This window comes from Portunus trituberculatus, chromosome 14, assembly GCF_017591435.1.
Source record: "Portunus trituberculatus isolate SZX2019 chromosome 14, ASM1759143v1, whole genome shotgun sequence".
Taxonomy (NCBI): Eukaryota; Metazoa; Arthropoda; class Malacostraca; order Decapoda; family Portunidae; genus Portunus; species Portunus trituberculatus.
This window is the reverse complement of record NC_059268.1, coordinates 2,832,635-2,854,306: the sequence shown is the minus strand read 5'-3', so window position 1 is coordinate 2,854,306 and position 21,672 is coordinate 2,832,635. Positions and strand designations below refer to the sequence as shown.

Below are 21,672 nucleotides of genomic sequence, written 5' to 3'. Positions count from 1 at the left end.
ACACTACGTGTGTGTGTGTGTGATTCACTGTTTGATCTGTTGCAGTCTCTGACGAGACAGCCAGACGTTACCCTATGGAACGAGCTCAGAGCTCATTATTTCCGATCTTCGGATAGGCCTGAGACCAGGCACACACCACACATCGGGACAACAAGGTCACAACTTCTCGATTTACATCCCGTACCTACTCACTGCTAGGTGAACAGGGGCTACACGTGAAAGGAGACACCTAAATATCTCCACCCGTCCGGGGAATCGAACCCCGGTCCTCTGGCTTGTGAAGCCAGCGCTCTAACCACTGAGCTACCGGGCTGTATGTGTGTGTGTGTGTGTGTGTGTGTGTGTGTGTGTGTGTGTGTGTGTGTGTGTGTGTGTGTGTGTGTGTGTGTGTGTGTGTACAATTCACCTCGGTCGTCTGCTGGTCACCCAGCCAGTCTTCCCCATTACGGAGCGAGCTCAGAGCTCATAGACCGATCTTCGGGTAGGACTGAGACCACATCACACACTCCACACACCGGGAAAGCGAGGCCACAACCCCTCGAGTTACATCCCGTACCTATTTACTGCTAGGTGAACAGGGTCCACACATTAAGAGGCTTGCCCATTAGCCTTACCGCTTCCCACGACTCGAACCCGGCCCTCTCGATTGTGAGTCGAACCTGCTAACCACTACACTACACGGTGTGTGTGTCTGTGTGTGTGTGTGTGTGTGTGTGTGTGTGTGGGAATGAATGTTTTTTATAAAATCTTTTGTCTTTTTCTTATCACTTTTATTTTTTTTATTCTTTCCTTATTTATTTTGTTTTGTGGGAGTATTGAATGCCTTTTGTACCTGCTCCATTTTACGTCCGTTTTTAATTATTGTTTTAATTTTTTATTCTTATTTCATTTTGTGTTTCTATTTTTTCATTATTTCTTCTTTTTCTTCAATTTTTCAGAAGTTATCGAGGAATGAATGCTCTTAATTCATCATCCATTTTCATGTCTGTTCTTCCTATTAATTTATTTTGTTTATTCTTTTCTCATTTTATTTTGTTTCCATTTTTTTTATAATTTTATCCTTCAATTTTCCAGTAGTTGGTGCGGGATTCAATGCTTTTTATATCATCATCCATTTTTTTATCTGTTTTTTCTTACTAATTTTATTCTTTTATTGTTTCCTTACTTGTTTTTGTCTTTATTTTCATTTTTTCGTTAATTTATTTTTTTGCGCGGAAATTAATCCTTTCATATATGTATTTTTTTTTATTGTTTATTATCTCTTACTATTTTTATTCTTTTTATCATTTTCTTATTTTATTTGATCTTTCTTTTAAATTTTAATCATATATGAATGAGTATGAATAAGTGATCTTTGTGTACAATAAGACTATTTTATTGACATTAGCAAGGGTCTGTGGAGGGCAGAAGATTAATGACCACAGTCTTCACTTTCTAATCCCCCACATGAGTTTGTGAAGCTGTAGAAGATCACCAAATAGTTACCACAAGGAATAGGGAAACGTGCCATGCTACTGAAGGGGTTAATGGCCACAGTCTTCAATATTTTAATTCCCCACATGAGTTTGTGAAGCTGTAGATCACCAAATAGTTACCACAAGGAATAGGGAAACGTGTTATGTTACTGAAGGGGTTAATGGCCACAGTCTTCACTATTTTAATCCCACACATGAGTGTGTGAAGCTGTAGAAAATCACAAAATAGTTACCACAAGGAATAGGGAGACTCATGTTTTTAGCATCGAGAGGGAAGGAAAACAGAAATGGGTAAGTTTTTTTCTTCATACATCAGCCCGTGTGTATAGTTAGGCATTTTCTGCCCTTTGATTGAAGCTGCAGCAGCAGGCCTGGTTCGAAGTGCTGGCAAAGTTTTATTTTAGTGGCACCTGTGTAGGCCTATCTCCCATACCCCCAGAATTCATCTTTGTCGCAGTACAACTAGAGCTTAGGTATCAATTCGATATGGAAGTAACATTAAGCCACTCAGTTACCTTGTAGTCTTTATAAATATTCATAATTTATTTCTCATTATGTTGGTAACTGGGTGATAGCAGGCTTCTTCTAAAAGTGCCATGCTTTGTCTTCTTCCTCAGTCTTTTACATCACCAAGTTGCAATGATTTATAGGTTATTATGTTAACTATCTAATTGTCAAGTTTTCATTTACAGAGCCAGTTTGCAAGAGCGCTCAGCCAGAGTGTACGTAGTGAGCGTTTTAGACGTAAAAGGAAAAGCCTGCCTGTTACCCAGCAGCAACAAGTACCACCTAAAAGGTTCTCCCTTTCAAGAAACATAGTCACAGACATCACCACTGCCCTTCCAGAAGAAGAGTTTAATAAACATGTTCAGGAACTCCAGCAGGAATGGGGATCTCAGAGGTGTAATACTTCACACATTGACATGCTTTTCAAGGAAACTTACTGCAATAGGAGGCAGTGGTTGCCACAGCTACCTACTGGGAGGCTGGCACCAATACTGGAGAAATTCCCATGTTTTGAAGAGGGAAGCTATGTAAGTAATCAATTGAAGTTTATGCATATTGCTGTCACTCCTGTAGAATCTGGCTAATCAGGATTTCATTTTTGTTTTGGTGTTTCATTAATTAAAAAAAATGGCTGTTCTATAGCTAAATTCTTAATTGCAAATTTTTTCTATCTTTCTATAGATAGATAGAAAAAAAATTGCAATTAAGAATTTAGCTATAGAACAGGCATTATTTGGTGGCGTGGAGTGGATAAGCTGGTAAGTGTGGGACTGGACTAGCCTTTGAGCATGATTATGAAATCTGCCAGTGCCATCCTTTATGTTTGTGTTATTTGCCAAGTGCCTTAAAATTACCTACATGGCACTCTGATACCCAAGCTGTAGTTGTACGGCAACAAAAATTAGTTCCTGGGGCAGCGTGAGCCTATAAAGAATCACTCAATATAAACCCTTATCCGCACCACAAACTTGCCTACCCTGAACACAATCAAAGTGCAAGATGCCTACCGGTGCACATGGTTTAATAAAAAGAATATATCTTTATCTATATTTATCTATCTATATCTGTCTATCTATCTATCTATAATATTATATAATTATATAATATTATATTTATAAATATCTATCTATTCTATCTATATGCTACGGCCAGTTTCCTCCTGCCAAGGAGGGTAGCCAAACCAAAGCAGAACCCCCCACCTTAACATCTCATTCATACCACACATATATATATTTATTTATATCCTAAGGAAGCAGCGCAAGGGCACAACAAAACAAAGAAAAAGCCTGCCAGATTACTGCTTCCCATGAAAGAAAAAGAGACGTCCTTAGAAAAATCAATTTCGTAAGCAGAGGTGTCTTGATGCTCCCCTCTTGAAGGCATTTAAGTCATAGGCAGTTGGGAAAATAGATACAGGAAGGCTGTTCCAGAGTTTACCAGTGAAAGGGATGAAAGAATAGAGGTACTGGTTCACTCTTGCATCTGAACTGAATTTGGTAATTTTGAGATGGCACATTATTATTGGTGGTTCACCTATGCATTAATATCTCGCTTATTTATTTTATTATTTTTTTCTCATCACAATTTTGAAAATCTTGTTTCACGTTTATGAAGGATATTGAATTTACTACTTGCTTTCTTCTCAGGTCCTACAAGAGGTGGAGCGCATGATGCTGACAAAAAGTACAGCATGGATTGACAGACTTTCAAAAATCATAGAGGTCTTGCGTGACAGATTACCATCTCCTAACACATGTAACAACATTGTAAGTATACTGTTTGCTTCTGTGTGATAATTTCTTAAGGAAATTTTCTTCTATAAATTGGTATGATAATTTATGTTACTGACTGCAGTTTCCCTGTCGTACTCTAGAGGTTATTCTTATTATTTTTCAGAGTGATGAGCATGTCGTGGAAGTCATGAAGTTTATTGAAAAATCTGTTGCTTTTAAGAAGGGCAAGGTGTAAAATCAAAATCTTGCATTACAATTGCAGATTTTGATATATCGGACGCAGACAAAAGTCACCTGTGCTCTTCGTCAGATCTATCCCCTCCTCGCATTGTGGTGTTTATGGATGGTAACAAATGTGTTGATGGGTATATTGTAGGAGATAATTGTAAGATTAGGTGCAGGAATATGAACAATGTTGGAGTAATTTTCATCACATTCCTGGCTTGTTACTATTGCTTTGATTTCTCATATCCCCGGATTTACTCACAGTTCTTGGGCTTCCTGCAACAATATGTTATGCATGACCCATATTGTCATGAGAAGTCATCTGACCACAAGCACTTCATTGCACAATATCAGAGTCTCTTTGAAAAGTGAATCTGAAGTTCGTATTCATAGACGTTCAGCTCCCTCACTACAGCTGCTTGCAAAGGTCTACATAATAAGTTTTGGAGATTGCTTGGGTGTCTCACTAAAGCCCTTATGCTTACATGTTCAAATACCTCACTACACCTTTTCAATACACCAAAATTAAATCCAAATCTTTTTCTCTAGCCATTCGGAAATAGCTGTAGTGAGGGACCTGAGCGTCTCAGGATACGTGCCTAAGTGATATATGTTCATATATTTTAAGGGGCACCAGACACTACTAAACCCATCAATTATTTGAATCCAATTTTGATTTGGTAATAGTGTATGTGGTAAGATGAGGCAGGAAAATGTCACAAAAAGAATAATTAGTTAGTATTCACTTATAGGCAATTTTAAATGTTTTGGTAACAAAATATAACTGGTGAATTCCAATATTTTTCCTTGTAGAACTGTAAGTTTGTCACTGAAATGCTTTCAAATTTTGTTAACAGATTGGTGGCTAAACATTTATTTATTTATATGGTGTTTTGTTAAGTAGTATTAAGCAGTCACATGTAATTAACCTTAATCTTTTCACATTGCATGTAATCAAAATTTATTTTCATTAAATACAACTACTCATAAAACATCTTAGAAATGTGTAAATAGACCTCAAAATGTGTTTACAAAATGTCAGTTCCTTAAAGGTTTCTATGAGAAGCTAAAGTTCTCCAGCTGTATCAATTAAATATTATATCGGTATTTACTCACGAACTCATGCGTATGCAGTGAAGTCAGTGTGGTGGTTAGCACGCTCGACTCATAATCGAGAGTGCCGGGTTCGAGCCCCGGCGCGGCGAGGCAAATGGGCAAGCCTCTTAATGTGTGGCCCCTTTTCATCTACCAGTAAATAGGTACGGGATGCAACTTGAGGGGTTGTGGCTTCGCTTTCCGGTGTGTGGAGTGTGTTGTGGTCTCAGTCCTACCCGAAGATCGGTCTATGAGCTCTGAGCTCGCTCCGTAATGGGGAAGACTGGCTGGGTGACCAGCAGCGACCGAGGTGAATTACACACACACACACACACACACACACACACATTATACTTCTATGGGGTGCGCGCGGCTAAACCTTCATTTTTGTGTTTTGTGTAGAGGAGCATTGGGTTTCCATTGTGTGTGTACCACAACACAACGTGTAGGAAAAGAAAAATGAGTGCAAGATTTGAGTGTGTCGTGGGTCCAGTGAGCGAATCGTTTCAGTGTCCGCCTCTTCCACATAACAGTGGCTGCCCTGACCGTCACTCCTCGGCGCTAACTTGGCCACGACAGAGTGACGGTGTAATGGTGTTTGGACAGCCACTCGCACCACGTCTCTCGTCACCTGTGCCTCATAACAGTGCCACATCATTAATAGCGTGCATCGGAGCCACTTTGCTGGGATACAATACTAATGAAACGGTGTGCAAGTGTTCCACGGTTGATAACATAAGGGGAAGCTGCCTAACTTTGAAATAACATGTGCATTATTACACTACGCCGTGGATGACTTAGCTTGCCAGCGTTGCGTGTGTGTGTGTGTGTGTGTGTGTGTGTGTGTGTGTGTGTGTGTGTGTCACTGTGTCACCATCACCGCTAGTCAGTCACCTTGATTGCAGGTGTCACCAGTGTAAGTGGAGCCATTGATTCATGTTGAAGTACCTTTCATTGTTGTTGTGTTTAGTGATTCACCTTGCTAATTGTTCCCTTGGCGTGAGTGTTTCCCCATGCTGGTTCATGCCATCCACCTCACAACTCACCACACACTTGCCTCGCGATACACTGCACTTATCCACACCATTTTAGGCCTTGCTTCACTAACTCATTGAGTATTGTATTGCCTGCATGTTGAGTAATGATAATATTAACAACAACAACAATAATATAAATAATAATTATAATGACTATTACTATTATAATAACAGAGATAATAATCTCATCCTGTGGTCAGAAGCCATTTAGAGCGTCATGATACCCTCTGGTTGTTACTGTTATTGTTATTGTTAGTGTTATTGTTGTTGTTATTATTATTATTATTATTATTATTAGTAGTAGTAGTAGTAGTATTGCCATTATTATTAGTGTTACTCCCGCGGGCTTGTTGACCTTGACAGAGATACAAGCCACACAAAATGCAATGTTTTAAAGGAGAAGTCACACATTTCTCAGTAATTTCTTTACTAAGGCCATCAGAGAGAGAGAGAGAGAGAGAGAGAGAGAGAGAGAGAGAGAGAGACGAGACGAGACGAGACGAGAGAGACGAGACGAGACGAGACGAGACAGAGACAGACACACACACACACACACACACACACACACACACACACACACACACACACACACACACAATCGCATTCTAGAAGGTAGTGGTAGGCTATGATGGGCGTGGACGTGTGTGCGCGTGTTCATGTGGTGTTTGGCGCCCTAGTGGGTGGTGGTTAGCGTATATGAGGTAATGGGTAGGCTGTGTTGGGCGTGGGTGGGTGTGGGCGTGATAAGTGTGTCTGAGGTGGTAAAGGAACATTCCTAACACTGGAGGAAAATTAATTAATGACAATTTAGCAGTAAAGTCATTGAAGAGAGTCAAACAAATATGAAAGAGGTCGTGAATTATGAGGCCATTATGATACACTGTATAAATGTGTATCGTGTCATTCCATTTGTTGCAATGGTGACATCACTCCGTCACCTCGTTGTTCTTTGTGACCGTGGACATTGACAAAATTGATGGTTAATATTGAAGATCGTTTTGATTGGTTGGGTGTGTTTTGGCGCCAAGCGAGCGACCAAGTGGCGCTCACCCTTGACATAAATGTTGTTGTTTTCCAGGGATGTGCCAGTGTGTTTGTCCAGGTGAGGAATGCTTTGTACAGAGCGTTGTTTGGCAATAGGTTTGTATTGCTGGTTTTCCTCGTGTGTGGTGTGCTGAGTGGTGGTGGTGGTGGTGGTTAGTGGTATCAGAATCTCATCTTTTCTTGGTGAAGGAGACAACAGTTAATTTGGTAGTAGTGGAAGTAGTCACGTGTTAGGTGATAGCGGTGGTGTTAGGCCTACTCCCATGCACACACACACACACACACACACACACACACACACACACTAGGGGGTTGTTCTTAGTTTGAGTACACCTACGGGAGGGTGTCCAGATGACGTAGTGGGAGGTGAGGGGGCGTGAACTAGAGTGGTGTGTGTGTGTGTGTGTGTGTGTGTGTGTGTGTGTGTGTGTGTGTGTGTGTGTAATTCACCTCGGTCGCTGCTGGTCACCCAGCCAGTCTTCACCATTACGGAGCGAGCTCAAAGCTCATAGACCGATCTTCGGGTAGGACTGAGACCACACCACATTCCACACACCGGGAAAGCGAGGCCACAACCCCTCGAGTTACATCCCGTACCTATTTACTGCTAGGTGAACAGGGGCTACACCTTAAGAGGCTTGCCCATTTGCCTCGCCGCTTCCTGGGATTCGAACCCGGACTCTCGATTGTGAGTCGAGTGTGCTAACCACTACACTACGGGTGTGTGTGTGTTGGGGGGGGCGGTGTGGAGGTGTGTGTATGCGCTGTGTTCCTGACAGTGTGTTTTGTGGTGTTGCAGTTGCCTGAAGTGGTGTCAGGGGCCTAACGCCATCTACTACCAGGAGGCGGCGGAACTGGCTGTGGGTTACCACTGCTCCTGCCGGCACAGCATGGGCGGGCAGCATTGTCACGGTAGTGGTGGGCAGCGTGGCGCGACCAAGCCCTGAGGCGAAGGCCATGTCGGCAGGCCAGGAGGTGCTAGTGGTGGTGTTCAGCACCGCTATGCCCGTGCTGGTGTTGGAATTGGTGTTGGTGATCGTGTGCATGAAGCGGAAATGCGTACGTGACTGCCCGTGTCGGGATGAGGAGGCGCGGCGTCAGAACGAGCAGAACATGGTGCACAACGCTGTGGGCGCCGTCAACAGTGTCTGGATCACCACATGATCTACTCCCTAAACTTCCCCATCAAGAAACCCTTCAACACCGTGCCACCACCTCCCCCCCCTTGCATCACCCACACGACACCCACCTCCACCACCATCACCTCAACTATCACGACTACAAGAATCCAGCGGAGAACGCATACTCCGCAGTGCCCATGCGCAGCAGCAGGATTCAACAAGGATGTGTCGCTGCTCTCGCTGGCTGACCACCTTGAGAAGGACATTGAGGCACCGCCCAGCCCCGCGTCACGCCCACCTAGGACTCCAGGGCCCCATGCAAGGTGTTCCGGAATTCCTTCCTGCCGCGCACATACAGCCACAGGTCAGTACTCTCCACCCACGCGCGACTGCAGTACACACACACACACACACACACACACACACACACACACCCGGTAGCTCAGTGGTTATAGCGCTGGCTTCAGCAAGCCAGATGACCGGGGTTCGATTCCCCGGCCGGGTGGAGATATTTGGGTGTGTCTCCTTTCACGTGTAGCCCTGTTCACCTAGCAGTGAGTAGGTACGGGATGTAAATCGAGGAGTTGTGACCTTGTTGTCCCGGTGTGTGGTGTGTGCCTGGTCTCAGACCTATCCCAAGATCGGAAATAATGAGCTCTGAGCTCTTTCCGTAGGGTAACGTCTGGCTGTCTCGTCATAGACTGCAGCAGATCAAACAGTGAATTACACACTCTCTCTCTCTCTCTCTCTCTCTCTCTCTCTCTCTCTCTGTGTGTGTGTGTGTGTGTGTGGTGGTGGTGGTGGTGGTGGTGGTGGTTTACATGCTTGTGTGAAGATAGATAGATAGATAAGCGGGTATTTTGATGGGATGATAGATATGTAAATGGACAGTTGGATAAACAAACAGATAGATGGAGAGGTAGGCAGATCGAGGAGCACTAAAAACACTACGATAGTAAACATGAGATGATTGACTTATAATTCCTAGTGAACAGTTTTCAGTATTTTTCATTAGCCTAACGTCAAGTCAAAGTTTGTTGTTGGGACGCCTGGAGAGATGGGCAGCACTATCAGGTACAGGATTTGCGATGACAACGTCTTGGAGTGTCCGCCATGATGGACTCACTCGCCTTGAGTTGCCAAGCGTCACTTCAAGACATGTAGCCTGAGCCGCCAACACCACACCTTCACATCACCATACAATGTCAGGACGCGTCTGGCTGGCCACACACTATGCACATTGAAACAAACATTTATCAAATAGTGTGTGTGTGTGTGTGTGTGTGTGTGTGTGTGTGTGTGTGTGTGTGTGTGTGTATAAAGACAATTGTATTGCATGTTGCAGAGGAGTTATGGGTGGCAGGAGGTTGATGAAATGTGTGGTGGTGTCACAAGTGAAGCACAGTGAGCGTTCCTGCTGGGTGAAGCAATGATGAGACCAGCGTCAGCACTCAGCAAGATGGTGGTGTGGTGGTGATGGTGCTCTCTCTCTCTCTCTCTCTCTCTCTCTCTCTCTCTCTCTCTCTCTCTCTCTCTCTCGTCTCTCTCTTATCTCTCGTCTCGTCTCGTCGTCTCTCGTCTCGTCTCGTCTCTCGTCGTCTCGTCTCTCTCTCTCGTCTCGTCTCCTCTCTCGTTCTCGTCTCGTGTCGTGTCCTCTCCTCTCCTTGTTCTCGTTTCGTGTCGTCTCCTCTCCTCGTTCTCGTCTCGTCTCATCTCTCGTCTCGTCTCGTCTCGTCTCGTCTCTCTCTCTCGTCTCGTCTCGTCTCTCTCTCCTCGTTCTCGTCTCATCTCGTCTCCTTTCTCGTCTCGTCTCATCTCGTCTCTTTCTCGTCTCGTCTCATCTCGTCTCCTTTCTCGTCTCGTCTCATCTCTCTTTCTCGTCTCGTCTCTCGTCTCTTCTCTCTCGTCTCTCGTCTCTTCTCTTGTCTCTTCTCTCTCTTCTCTCTCTCTCGTCTCGTTTCGTGACGTCTCTCGTCTCGTCTCGTATCGTATCGTATCATATCTCTCTCTCTCTCTCTCTCTCTCTCTCTCTCTCTCTCTCTCTCTCTCTCTCTCTCTCTCTCTCTCGTCTCGTCTCGTCTCGTCTCGTCTCGTCTCGTCTCGTCTCGTCTCGTCTCGTCTCGTCTCGTCTCGTCTCGTCTCGTCGTCTCGTCTCGTCTCGTCTCTCGTCGTCTCGTCTCGTCTCGTCTCGTCTCTCGTCTCTCTCTCTCGTCTCGTCTCGTCTCGTCTCGTCTCTCTCGTCTCGTCTCGTCTCTCTCTCTCTTGTCTCGTCTCGTCTCTTTCTCTCTCGTCTCGTCTCGTCTCTCGTCTCCTTTCTCTCGTCTCGTCTCGTTTCTTCTCTCGTCTTGTCTCGGCTCTTCTCGTTTCGTCTCGTCTCCTCTCTCTCTCGTCTCGTCTCGTCTCTCTCGTCTCGTCTCGTCTCGTCTCTCTCTCTCTCTCTCGTCTCTCTCTCTTCTCGTCTCTCTCTCTCTCTCTCTCGTCTTCTCTCTCTCTCTCTCTCTCGTCTCGTCTCCTCTCTCTCTCTCTCTCGTCTCTCGTCTCGTCTCTACTCTCTCTCGTCTCTCTCTCTCTCTCGTCTCGTCTTCTCTGTCTCTTATCTCGTCTCGTTTCCTCTGTCTCTCGTCTCGCCTCTCACCCTCTGTCTCTCTCTCTCGTCACGTCTCCTCTGTCTCGTCTCATCTCGTCTCCTCTGTCTCATTTCGTCTCGTTTCCTCTGTCTCTCGTCTCGTCTCGTCTCTCTCGTCTCTCTCGTCTCGTCTCGTCTCGTCTCGTCTCGTCTCGTCTCTCTCTGTCTCTTGCTTCGTCTCGTCTCGTCTCTCATCTCTTCTCTTCGTCTTGTCTCGTCTCGTCTCGTCTCCTTTCCTTTTGTTTCTCGTCTCGTCTTCTGTCTCTCGTCTCGTCTCCTCTGTCTCGTCTCCTCTCCTCTCTCTCTCTCTCTCCTCTCTCTCTCTCGTCTTCTGTCTCGTCTCGTCTCTCTCTCTCGTCTCGTCTCTCTCTCTCTCTCTCTCGTCTCGTCTCGTCTCGTCTCATCTCTCTCTCGTCTCGTCTCGCTCTCTCTCTCTCTCTCTCTCGTCTCTCTCTCTCTCTCTCTCTCTCTCGTCTCTCTCTCTCTCTCTCTCTCTCTCTCTCTCTCTCTCTCTCTCTCTCTCTCTCTCTCTCTCTCTCTCTCTCTCTCTCTCTCTCTCTCTCTCTCTCTCTCTCTCTCTCTCTCTCTCTCTCTCTCTCTCTCTCTCTCTCTCTCTGCCTCTCTGCCTGTCTCTCTTTGTGCCTGCCTGCCTGTGTTCTTTGTTTGTGTGTGTGGAGTGTGTGTGTGTGTTGTTCAGTAGTGAAGGCTCGGCATCATTTCTGTAACCTCTCTTTTGTTTCCAGGCTTGAAATCAAGCGACCGCCGGCAGAGAGGAGCCTTCTCCTGGACTTTTGACGAGTACCTTGTTGAAGCACAGAACATAGACAGCGTTGGAAATTGGACTAGTACAGTTTGACCAGGGTCCAACATTGCACCAGGATGAAGTGATACACGTGTGTAGAGGTGCCAGGAGGACGGACTCTTGGAACAAGCCTTCCGACAACAGTCATCAGCCATCAGCCATCAGGCAAGCGTGGCGGAACCACTCTGTTGATTTCCAGCAGCAAAACGTGCGGGAAACACACCACCGAGTAGCTTTCACACGGCTGACAGTGTCCACTCACTCTCTGGCGGTAGAAGTAGTCGGTGGAGGGGGGAGGGTAGGCGAGGACGCAGCCGCTTGCACCTGGAGGAACGTGTGTGTGTGTGTGTGTGTGTGTGTGTGTGTGTGTGTGGGGAGAAGTAATTAAACTAGTTAGGTAGTTATAGTAGTGTGTGTGTGTGTGTGTGTGTGTGTGTGTGTGTGTGTGTGTGTGTGTGTGTGTGTGTGCGCGCGCTTGGGGAGAAGTAATTAAACTAGTTAGGTAGTTACAGTAGTGTGTGTGTGTGTGTGTGTGTGTGTGTGTGTGTGTGTGTGTGTGCTTGGGGAGAAGTAATTAAACTAGTTAGGTAGTTACAGTATTTAGATTTTATTTAGAATTTTTCGGGAGAGTGAGAAATGTATCATAATGTTATCATTCTGAGTGTTGGGAACAAGAGTGAGAAGAGAATTACTATTCCTGATTTTTGATGTATGCATTTATTAAGCTGAGCTGAAACATGTGCAAAGTTGACATTAACGTGAATAAATTGATATCTTGTGTATTGGAAATCGAGCTTTTAAAAAGTGGCTATTCTCACAATTGTAATGGACCAAATTTATTAATAGAAATCAATGGAATGTTCATATGCTCAATACATTACCTGTGTGTGTGTGTGTGTGTGTGTGTGTGTGTGTGTGTGTGTGTGTGTGTGTGTGTGCGCGCAGAGAGGTAGGCAGTCTGCTTACCACGTACTGTACAGCTCCACTCCTAATCCACCACAGTGTTGCCATGCTATGTATTGCTTCCTGACCGCCTGTGTTGCCATTGTACCAAGGTGAAGTCAATAAAATGTCGACAAATGCTCCTTCACTTTATTTGTAACCAAGGCAAAGGAAATAAATACGTCAAGTTGTTTGTAAAGCACACCGAGTCCCTCCTGGCCACTTTTCACTTCTCAATTTGTGACATCAGGCCTTCAAATTACCAATGACTATTTCACCATTGTAAGTCCAGGCCACAGTTTTCACTTAACTTGTGACACCAGCCCTTCAAATTACTGACTATTTCACCATTACAAGTTAGTTGGAGTGAGTCAGTGTAGGTAAGGGAGTGACTCTTGTGCAGGAGATGACACCAGCAGGAAACGATGGTGAGTGAATTACCCACGTGTCGATAACCACTGCTTCAAACCAATCACAGGGACGCTCCACCACCTCACAACATCAAGATCAAGACACCCCTTCCTTCCTTTTGTAATTGTATGTAATCCCAAGTAATTCTAGGTAATCCAGTCAAATTGAATCGTCAGCCAGGGCAAGGTCTCACAATGGACTCGCCCACCTCCCTTCCTCCTATGTAATTCTATGTAATTGTATGTAATCCCAAGTAATTCTAGGTAATCCAGTCAAATTCGTGGAAAGTGGGTTCGTTTCATCGTCAGCCAGGGAAAGGTCTCATAATGGACTCACCCACCACCCTTCCTCCCCCACCCTCTCACAATGGACTCACCCACCACCCTTCCTCCCCCACCCTCTCACAATGGACTCACCCACCACCCTTCCTCCCCCACCCTCTCACAATGGACTCACCCACCACCCTTCCTCCCCCACCCTCTCACAATGGACTCACCCACCACCCTTCCTCCCCACGCTCTGACAATGGACTCACCCACCACCCTTCCTCCCCCACCCTCTGAGCCACTGACACTGGACTCTCCGTTGACTCCACCAGTAATCCTTCCCTATTCTGGCCGCCATGGCATTGCCCCCCGCACTCCCCACACCCTGGCGATAGATGCGCCCTCCACGCCCACACAGCACCCATGGAAACACCCTCCACGCCCACACAGCACCCATGGATGCACCCTCCACGCCCACACAGCAACTCATTCAATGGTTCAGATCTTTTGGTGAAACTTGCAAAGGAAACAATGAAACACTAGGGCCAGATTATTGACTTTATTTACCGCTGAGTGGTCAGGCTGTGTGAAGAGCTGTGCATTCCTCCACACATGACACACTGACACTACACGTTATCATGTGACACCTTCATACATTGCAAAAATAGAATTGTGGCTTATATCTTCACAAGGGAAGCTGCTCAGACTCGTTAAGGCCGTCTCACACCGGAGACGACGCACACCACGTACCAACGTCGCGCAGACTTAGCTTGCTATGGGGAGGTTCACACCAGGCGCGATGCTCCGCCACATCGTCTGTGGTGGAGGCTGGCTCACTTGACACTTCTTCACGAGGAGGAGGAGGAGGAGGAGGAGGAGGGAGGAGGAGAAAGGAGTTATTAATGATATGTTTAGCCTTGAATAATGAGAGGAAAAGGAATTGGGTCTATGAATCAAATATAAAACGAGTGAAATGTGGCGAATATCATTATCTTATCCAAGTGCCAGAAATGGATGAGGAAATTTGGACAGTATTTCAGAGTGACTCCAGCTCAGTTCTCTGAAGTTCCATCCTCAATGAACAAGATATTAAGAAGCAAGGCACCAACTACAGGACAGCCACCAGTTCGCGGTGAAGGAGGGCGAGAGCGTCGTCTCCGGAGTGACACGGCCTTTAATTAACCCCTTCAGTACCATGACACGTTTTCATATATATTCTGGTTACAATTTGGAGATTTTATACACCTTCACAAACTTAGGTGTGGATTGAAGTAGTGAAGACTGTAACCATTGATCTTCTGACCTACAGATCCTTCCCAATGTAAATAGAATCGTCTAATCACAGTAAAACTCCAGATAAAATGGCGTCCCAGTACTGAAGGGGTTAACAAAGTGCTGGAGAAAAGATGAAACAAAGACATTGATTCCTCTCTTCTTTGCTAGTTCACATGTCACTGTTCATTCATTCAGCAAAGATTCTTGCCACACACACAGTTCACATGTCACTGTTCATTCATTCAGCAAAGATTCTTGCCACACACACAGTTCACATGTCACTGTTCATTCATTCAGCAAAGATTCTTGCCACACACACAGTTCACATGTCACTGTTCATTCATTCAGCAAAGATTCTTGCCACACACACAGTTCACATGTCACTGTTCATTCATTCAGCAAAGATTCTTGCCACACACACAGTTCACATGTCACTGGCCATTCATTCAGCAAAGATTCTTGCCACACACACAGTTCACATGTCACTGTTCATTCATTCAGCAAAGATTCTTGCCACACACACAGTTCACATGTCACTGGCCATTCATTCAGCAAAGATTCTTGCCACACACACAGTTCACATGTCACTGGCCATTCATTCAGCAAAGATTCTTGCCACACACACAGTTCACATGTCACTGTTCATTCATTCAGCAAAGATTCTTGCCACACACACAGTTCACATGTCACTGGCCATTCATTCAGCAAAGATTCTTGCCACACACACAGTTCACATGTCACTGGCCATTCATTCAGCAAAGATTCTTGCCACACACACAGTTCACATGTCACTGGCCATTCATTCAGCAAAGATTCTTGCCACACACACAGTTCACATGTCACTGGCCATTCATTCAGCAAAGATTCTTGCCACACACACAGTTCACATGTCACTGGCCATTCATTCAGCAAAGATTCTTGCCACACACACAGTTCACATGTCACTGGCCATTCATTCAGCAAAGATTCTTGCCACACACACAGTTCACATGTCACTGGCCATTCATTCAGATTCTTGCCAACATTCAGTTCACATGTCACTGGCCATTCATTCAGCAAAGATTCTTGCCACACACACAGTTCACATGTCACTGGCCATTCATTCAGCAAAGATTCTTGCCACACACACTTCATCAGCATAAATGGCCACCTGAGACCCTTGTGCAACTTCGTCCATGAGGATATTGAATAACACACAACTCCAGACACCACCCTGCTGAGGACCCAGTTTCAAGGGTTCCTCAGAAGAGAGTGAACCTGGAACCAGACATGTGCCTGCCCTACCATCATACCAATAGTACATAATCTAGCCAAGCAATTTGCCGTTTACACCCCTGAGAACAAGGCCAATGAAAGCCCTACAAGTAGCCTTCTAACACACCTCACAAAACAGTGGCTAGTAGAGCGACCTCTCACGAAACAATATGAGAGAGAGAGAGAGAGAGAGAGAGAGAGAGAGAGAGAGAGAGAGAGAGAGAGAGAGAGAGAGAGAGAGAGAGAGAGAGAGAGAGAGAGAGAGAGAGAGAGAGAGAGAGAGAGAGAGAGAGAGAGAGAGAGAGAGAGAGAGAGAGAGAGAGAGAGAGAGAGAGAGAGAGAGAGAGAGAGAGAGAGAGAGAGAGAGAGAGAGAGAGAGAGAGAGAGAGAGAGAGAGAGAGAGAGAGAGAGAGAGAGAGAGACAGAGAGAGAGAGAGAGAGAGAGAGAGAGAGAGAGAGAGAGAGAGAGAGAGAGAGAGAGAGAGAGAGAGAGAGAGAGAGAGAGAGAGAGAGAGAGAGAGAGAGAGAGAGAGAGAGAGAGAGAGAGAGAGAGAGAGAGAGAGAGAGAGAGAGAGAGAGAGAGAGAGAGAGAGAGAGAGAGAGAGAGAGAGAGAGAGAGAGAGAGAGAGAGAGAGAGAGAGAGAGAGAGAGAGAGAGAGAGAGAGAGAGAGAGAGAGAGAGAGAGAGAGAGAGAGAGAGAGAGAGAGAGAGAGAGAGAGAGAGAAGAGATTTTATTTTCCCATGCAACAAAAATATATGTATATAATCACAAAATAATCTGTCATATTTGGGAACCTGTCATTTTGAAGCAAAGATTTTTGGGCAACAATAAGAAAAGTAAAAAAAAAATAATAATAAAAATAAAACAATAAAATAAAAATAATTAATGAAATTGTCAGTATAAAACAGTAGATAATGTAGAGGATCCTGAATCAATGAAGTAATTTTACATGAAGTATTACCTAGCAATGGTAATAAAAGTAGTATTGGTACTAGTAATGATAACAATAGTAACAGTAGGGCAATGATAGTAATGCTAATATTGATCACACAATAATACACTATTACCAATAACAATAGTAAGTGTTGAGAATTAATTGTAAAATGTTGATAAATTACTAACACACGAGATGTGAAGTCGACGTGACAGTTAGAGTGACACCAAGATAATAATAATGGTAGTAATAAAACGTTGATTACTAGACAATACTATACAATTGATTACAACACGGTGTCATACCCGCACGTTTTGCTGCTTCAAATCAACAGAGTGGCACACAAACTTGCCTTTATTGGCAAATATATTTTGCGTTTGGAGGATGTGGTGTGTTGCATCTTGTGGGAACCTCTCTCCTAGTCACCTGCTGCTATAAGGTCCCCCCACCCCCACCCCAATCCCTGTTGTGTGAAGGCCTGTTCCAAGAGTCCCTCCTCCTGGCACATCTCTGCAGACGTATCATTTCCTCCCTGGACACTTGATTCTGGTGCAGATACACAGATGTTGGACTCTGCTCAAACTGTAGTAGTCCAGTTTCCAGCGCTGTCTGTGCTCTGTGCTTCAAGAAGGTGGTACTCTTCAAACGTCCAGGAGAAGACTCCTCTCTGCCGGCGGTCGCTTGATTTCGGCCTGGAAACAATAGAGAGGTTACAGAAATGATGCCGAGCATTCACTACTGAATAACACCACACACACTACACACTCACACACACACACACACACACACACAAACAAAGAACAGAGAGAGAGGCAGAGAGAGAGAGAGAGAGAGAGAGAGAGAGAGAGAGAGAGAGAGAGAGAGAGAGAGAGAGAGAGAGAGAGAGAGAGAGAGAGAGAGAGAGAGAGAGAGAAGAACACGCTCTCAGGCAGTCAGCGCCCACGCAGAGTCAATTGACGAACACTGGGAGGTGGTTTGTCAGGACTCTGAGAGGTGGAGGACGTGGTGGAGCTCGGATAAACCGCAACAGCTCCGCCACTCAACTGTTTTCTCAACTTCCACCTTCCCTTCGCCTGCCCGGGAAACAACGACCGCTCCGCCTACCTCCACTGTTTCCACCGCCACACAGAGCGACTGTGACACCTCCCCAGCGTCTACTGTCACTCCTTCTGCCACACAGAGTGACTGCTCGGTACTCACTACCACGTCTACCGCCACACAGAGCAGCAGGGACTCTTCCTCCATAAATACACCGAACGGAGTAGATCGCGGTGCCTCTGTTCGCCCACGAACCTCTCCTCAGACCACTTCAGGAGATTGGAGAAAAAGAAAACTAAGAGGAAGTGCAGCAGGACGCGAGGAAGGTGTCCAGCGAAGGACTGAGGACTCACCAGGCCACCAAGCAGACACAAAAGCGAGCCAAGGCAAAAGTGTGTGAGTACTGCTCACGGAAAGGACACACTTCTGCTACTTGCCACGCCAGAACTGACGATTTACGTCAGGAGCGTCTCCTACAGCGGCTCCTTACGGTGGAAAGACACACAGCCACACCCTTCCCACCTGCAGCGCCTCAGCCCGCCCACCACCTCACTTCATTTCAGTCCTTACCACAACCTCGCCCACTCCTTCCTCAGCCTGGTATCTGGAATCAGAGCCAGGGCGGCAGTGGACCACTCCTCTTCACCAGTACCAGCAGTCGGCCGCGGACCCTAACCACCACCTCGGACTAGCAGGCCTCGCTCACTACCATCCCTCACCATGGTACAGCCAGCTTGCCCCCGCCGCCAACTAAAGGTCGTCTCTAGCAACGTCCGTGGTCTCCGGACTAACCTTGCAGACTTATACCACAACTGTGTGCAACGACACAATGCAGACGTTGTTGTGGTGACAGAGACATGGCTGAACAGTGAGGTGGAGCCCACGTATGGCAGGATGCAGGGCTTCACCCACTGGGTGAGGAGGGACCGACAGGAGCGAACTGGAGGTGGAGTGGCTGTCTGCTTCAAGGAAGGAATGCAGGCCCAGCTACTCGACATAGACACGCCTCCACTGATGGAGATGATGTACTTCCGAGTAACGCTGGCAGACCGCTCAGCCCTCCTACTGTGTGCCCTGTATCGCCCCCCGCGACAAGGGCCTGACTCACTCCTGTACCTGACTGAGACTTTAGACAACCTGATGATGGCACACAGCTGCAGCCACGTGCTGATTGTGGGGGATCTCAATCACCACCTGGAAAGAGACGCCTACGAGAATCTCCTGGAGGTGCAGGGTCTGACAAATCATGTCACCTTCCCCACACATGAACGAGGAGGGACATTAGACCCTGTCATCTCAGACTACCAGGAGGACAAGCTTCAGTGTCATCAGCTGGGGCTCGTGGGCAGCTCTGATCATCACGCTGTACTGACACAGCTGGAAGTGGGCGTGGCTCAGGACGAGGCCACCACCCGCACCATCTGGCTGTGGAACAAAGCAGACTGGGCTTCCCTGCGCCGCGACCTGACCCACACCCCATGGGCCACTCTGCTACAGGGAGGAGCAGAGAGTGAAGCACTTGCACTCACCTCTCACCTTCTCGCCCTCCAGAGACGTCACGTCCCACACAGGGAATACACCACCAGACCGACGGATCAGCCATGGTTTGGCTACCGTTGCCGTGTTGCTGCTGAGGCAAAGTATGCTGCCTGGCTCCGCTACAAGAGGAACCCGACTCGGCGCAACAAGGACCTGCATAGGGCTGCATGCAGGAGGATGGTGGTAACCAGCAAGTGGGCCTTAAAAAAGTGGGAGGAAAGCCTGCGCCGGAAACTGTGTGGCACTGGCGTAGGAAACAAAACTTGGTGGTCCCTTGTTAAGGACAAACAGGGAACTGGCCACCAAGAATCCATCCCTCCCCTCAGCAAGCAGGACGGTACTGTCGCCACCAGCAGTAAGGAGAGGGCACAGTTGCTGGCTTCCTTGTTTGCTGGAAAAATGAAGGTGGGGAATCCACAGCAGCCACCGCCTCAGCTGGTCCAGCAATGTGAGAAGACTGTCACCATGGTGGAGGTGACGCATCAGCAGGTGAAGCGATTATTGCGGGGGCTGGACACACAGAAAGCTACTGGCCCTGATGACATCAGCCCACACCTGCTGAAGCGATGCTCCCAGGAACTGGCTGCCCCTCTCACCCAAGTCTTCACAACTTGTGTACGGGAAAACGTCTGGCCTTCAGTGTGGAAGGAGGCTCGAGTAGTTCCTGCACACAAAAAGCTCCAGGACGGACCCAAAAAACTACAGACCCATATCCCTGTTGTCAGTGGTGGGTAAAGTGTTTGAGAGGGTCGTGGCAGAGGTGGTGTGTGGCCATCTCAAGGACAATGCCCTCCTCTCAGACCAACAGTTTGGGTTCAGACCTGGAAGGTCAACCTCCGACCTAATGATGCTTCTCACCAGGCATTGGCAGGACGCCCTCGACGACGGCAAGGACACTATAGTGGTTGCTTTGGACATAGCTGGAGCTTTTGATAAAGTATGGCACAACGGATTACTAGAAAAGCTTCGTGCTAAAGGCATCCAGGGTGGCTTGCTACGACTCCTGGGAAATTACCTGCAGGACAGAAGCCTCAAGGTGGTTGTCAACGGGCAAACATCTGAGTCCCTGCCTGTGGAGGCATCAGTGCCACAGGGTTCAATTCTTGGCCCACTCCTGTGGAATATCTACGTGGATGATCTTCTCCAGCTACTGCCAGGAGTCATGGCCTATGCTGATGACTGCACCCTCTCCTATACCTATCCACGCCAGGACAGTGGGCGGGCTGCTGAGGCCATCAATCAGCAGCTACGAGTGATAGAGGAGTGGGGTGCTCGCTGGCAAGTGACATTCGCGCCGGAGAAGACACAGGCAATGGTTGTCTCTCGGTCCCCAGCCGCCATGGCAGCAATGGCAGGAAAGTTGTCTTTTGGCGCTGCTGCTCTCCACTCCAAGATGACGTCAAGATACTTGGAGTGGAGGTGGATCGAGGGCTGAGGTTTGACAGCCATGTCAAAACCATTGCCAAGAAAGCCTCTCACAGGATCTCCGCTCTCAGAAGGATCGCCAGTTTCCTCGACAGGAAGGGAGACTGCTGCTGTACAAGGCACAGGTGCGGCCCCACCTTGAGTACGCAGCTCTCTCCTGGATGTCCTGTGCCGCCACACACAGAAGGAGACTGGACAGCATCCAACGCCGCGCCATACGGCTAGTAGATGCTGCAATACCACCTCACCCAGAGCCTGAGCGTCCTCTTGATTCACTGGAACACCGCAGAGATGTGGCGGCAATCGTAGTGTTCCATAAGGCACAGGTGCAAAGAGTGCCACATCTGGCAGGGCTGCGTCATCCTCTGAGAGTCACCGCACGGAGCACGAGAACGGTGCTCAATGGTGGTGACGCCGTAGAGGTGCCGCGATCCCACGGGTGTCAGCATCAACGCACCTTCGCAGGACGCGTCTCCAGGATGTGGAACTTGTTCACGGCCGCGGTGCCTCACGTCCAGGAGATGAACACACAGTGTCAAACTGATGGCACATAAGTGGAGACAGACACTGCCAACTCCTCTGACACTCTTTGTGACGTGACACTCAGTGTAGTGCAGTGCGTGAATAGTGCTAGTGAAGTGAAAAGAATAGTGCTCCATTTACATGCTGACCATCTTTTATATTATCTATTTTTAAGTCTTGTAAATATTGTAGAGAAATAGATTGTAGTACCCTTAGAATAGGTAGCACACGACAGTGCGCCTTTGGGTACATGTTCTTCTGTATAAATTATGTTTAAATAAAAAAAAAAAAAAAAAGAGAGAGAGAGAGAGAGAGAGAGAGAGAGAGAGAGAGAGAGAGAGAGAGAGAGAGAGAGAGAGAGAGAGAGAGAGAGAGAGAGAGAGAGAGAGAGAGAGAGAGA

General features: G+C 46.9%; 2 protein-coding genes across 2 annotated transcripts; both read left to right on the top strand.

Annotated features, from left to right (window-relative positions):
• Positions 1-1,747: 1,747 nt before the first annotated feature.
• LOC123503781 lies at positions 1,748-4,547 on the top strand. The gene is made up of 6 exons (XM_045253781.1): positions 1,748-1,766; positions 2,168-2,509; positions 3,629-3,748; positions 3,879-3,944; positions 4,205-4,308; positions 4,490-4,547. Exons 2-6 carry the CDS (start codon positions 2,399-2,401, stop codon positions 4,545-4,547), a joined length of 459 nt encoding a protein of 152 aa, XP_045109716.1. The 5' UTR covers positions 1,748-1,766; positions 2,168-2,398.
• An 897-nt stretch (positions 4,548-5,444) lies between these two features.
• On the top strand, positions 5,445-12,747 carry LOC123503761. Its single transcript, XM_045253762.1, has 4 exons — positions 5,445-5,743; positions 7,916-8,601; positions 11,607-12,167; positions 12,253-12,747. The coding sequence occupies exons 2-3, from the start codon at positions 8,277-8,279 to the stop codon at positions 11,717-11,719; spliced, it is 438 nt and encodes a 145-aa protein (XP_045109697.1). The 5' UTR covers positions 5,445-5,743; positions 7,916-8,276; the 3' UTR covers positions 11,720-12,167; positions 12,253-12,747.
• The last annotated feature ends 8,925 nt before the right edge of the window (positions 12,748-21,672 follow it).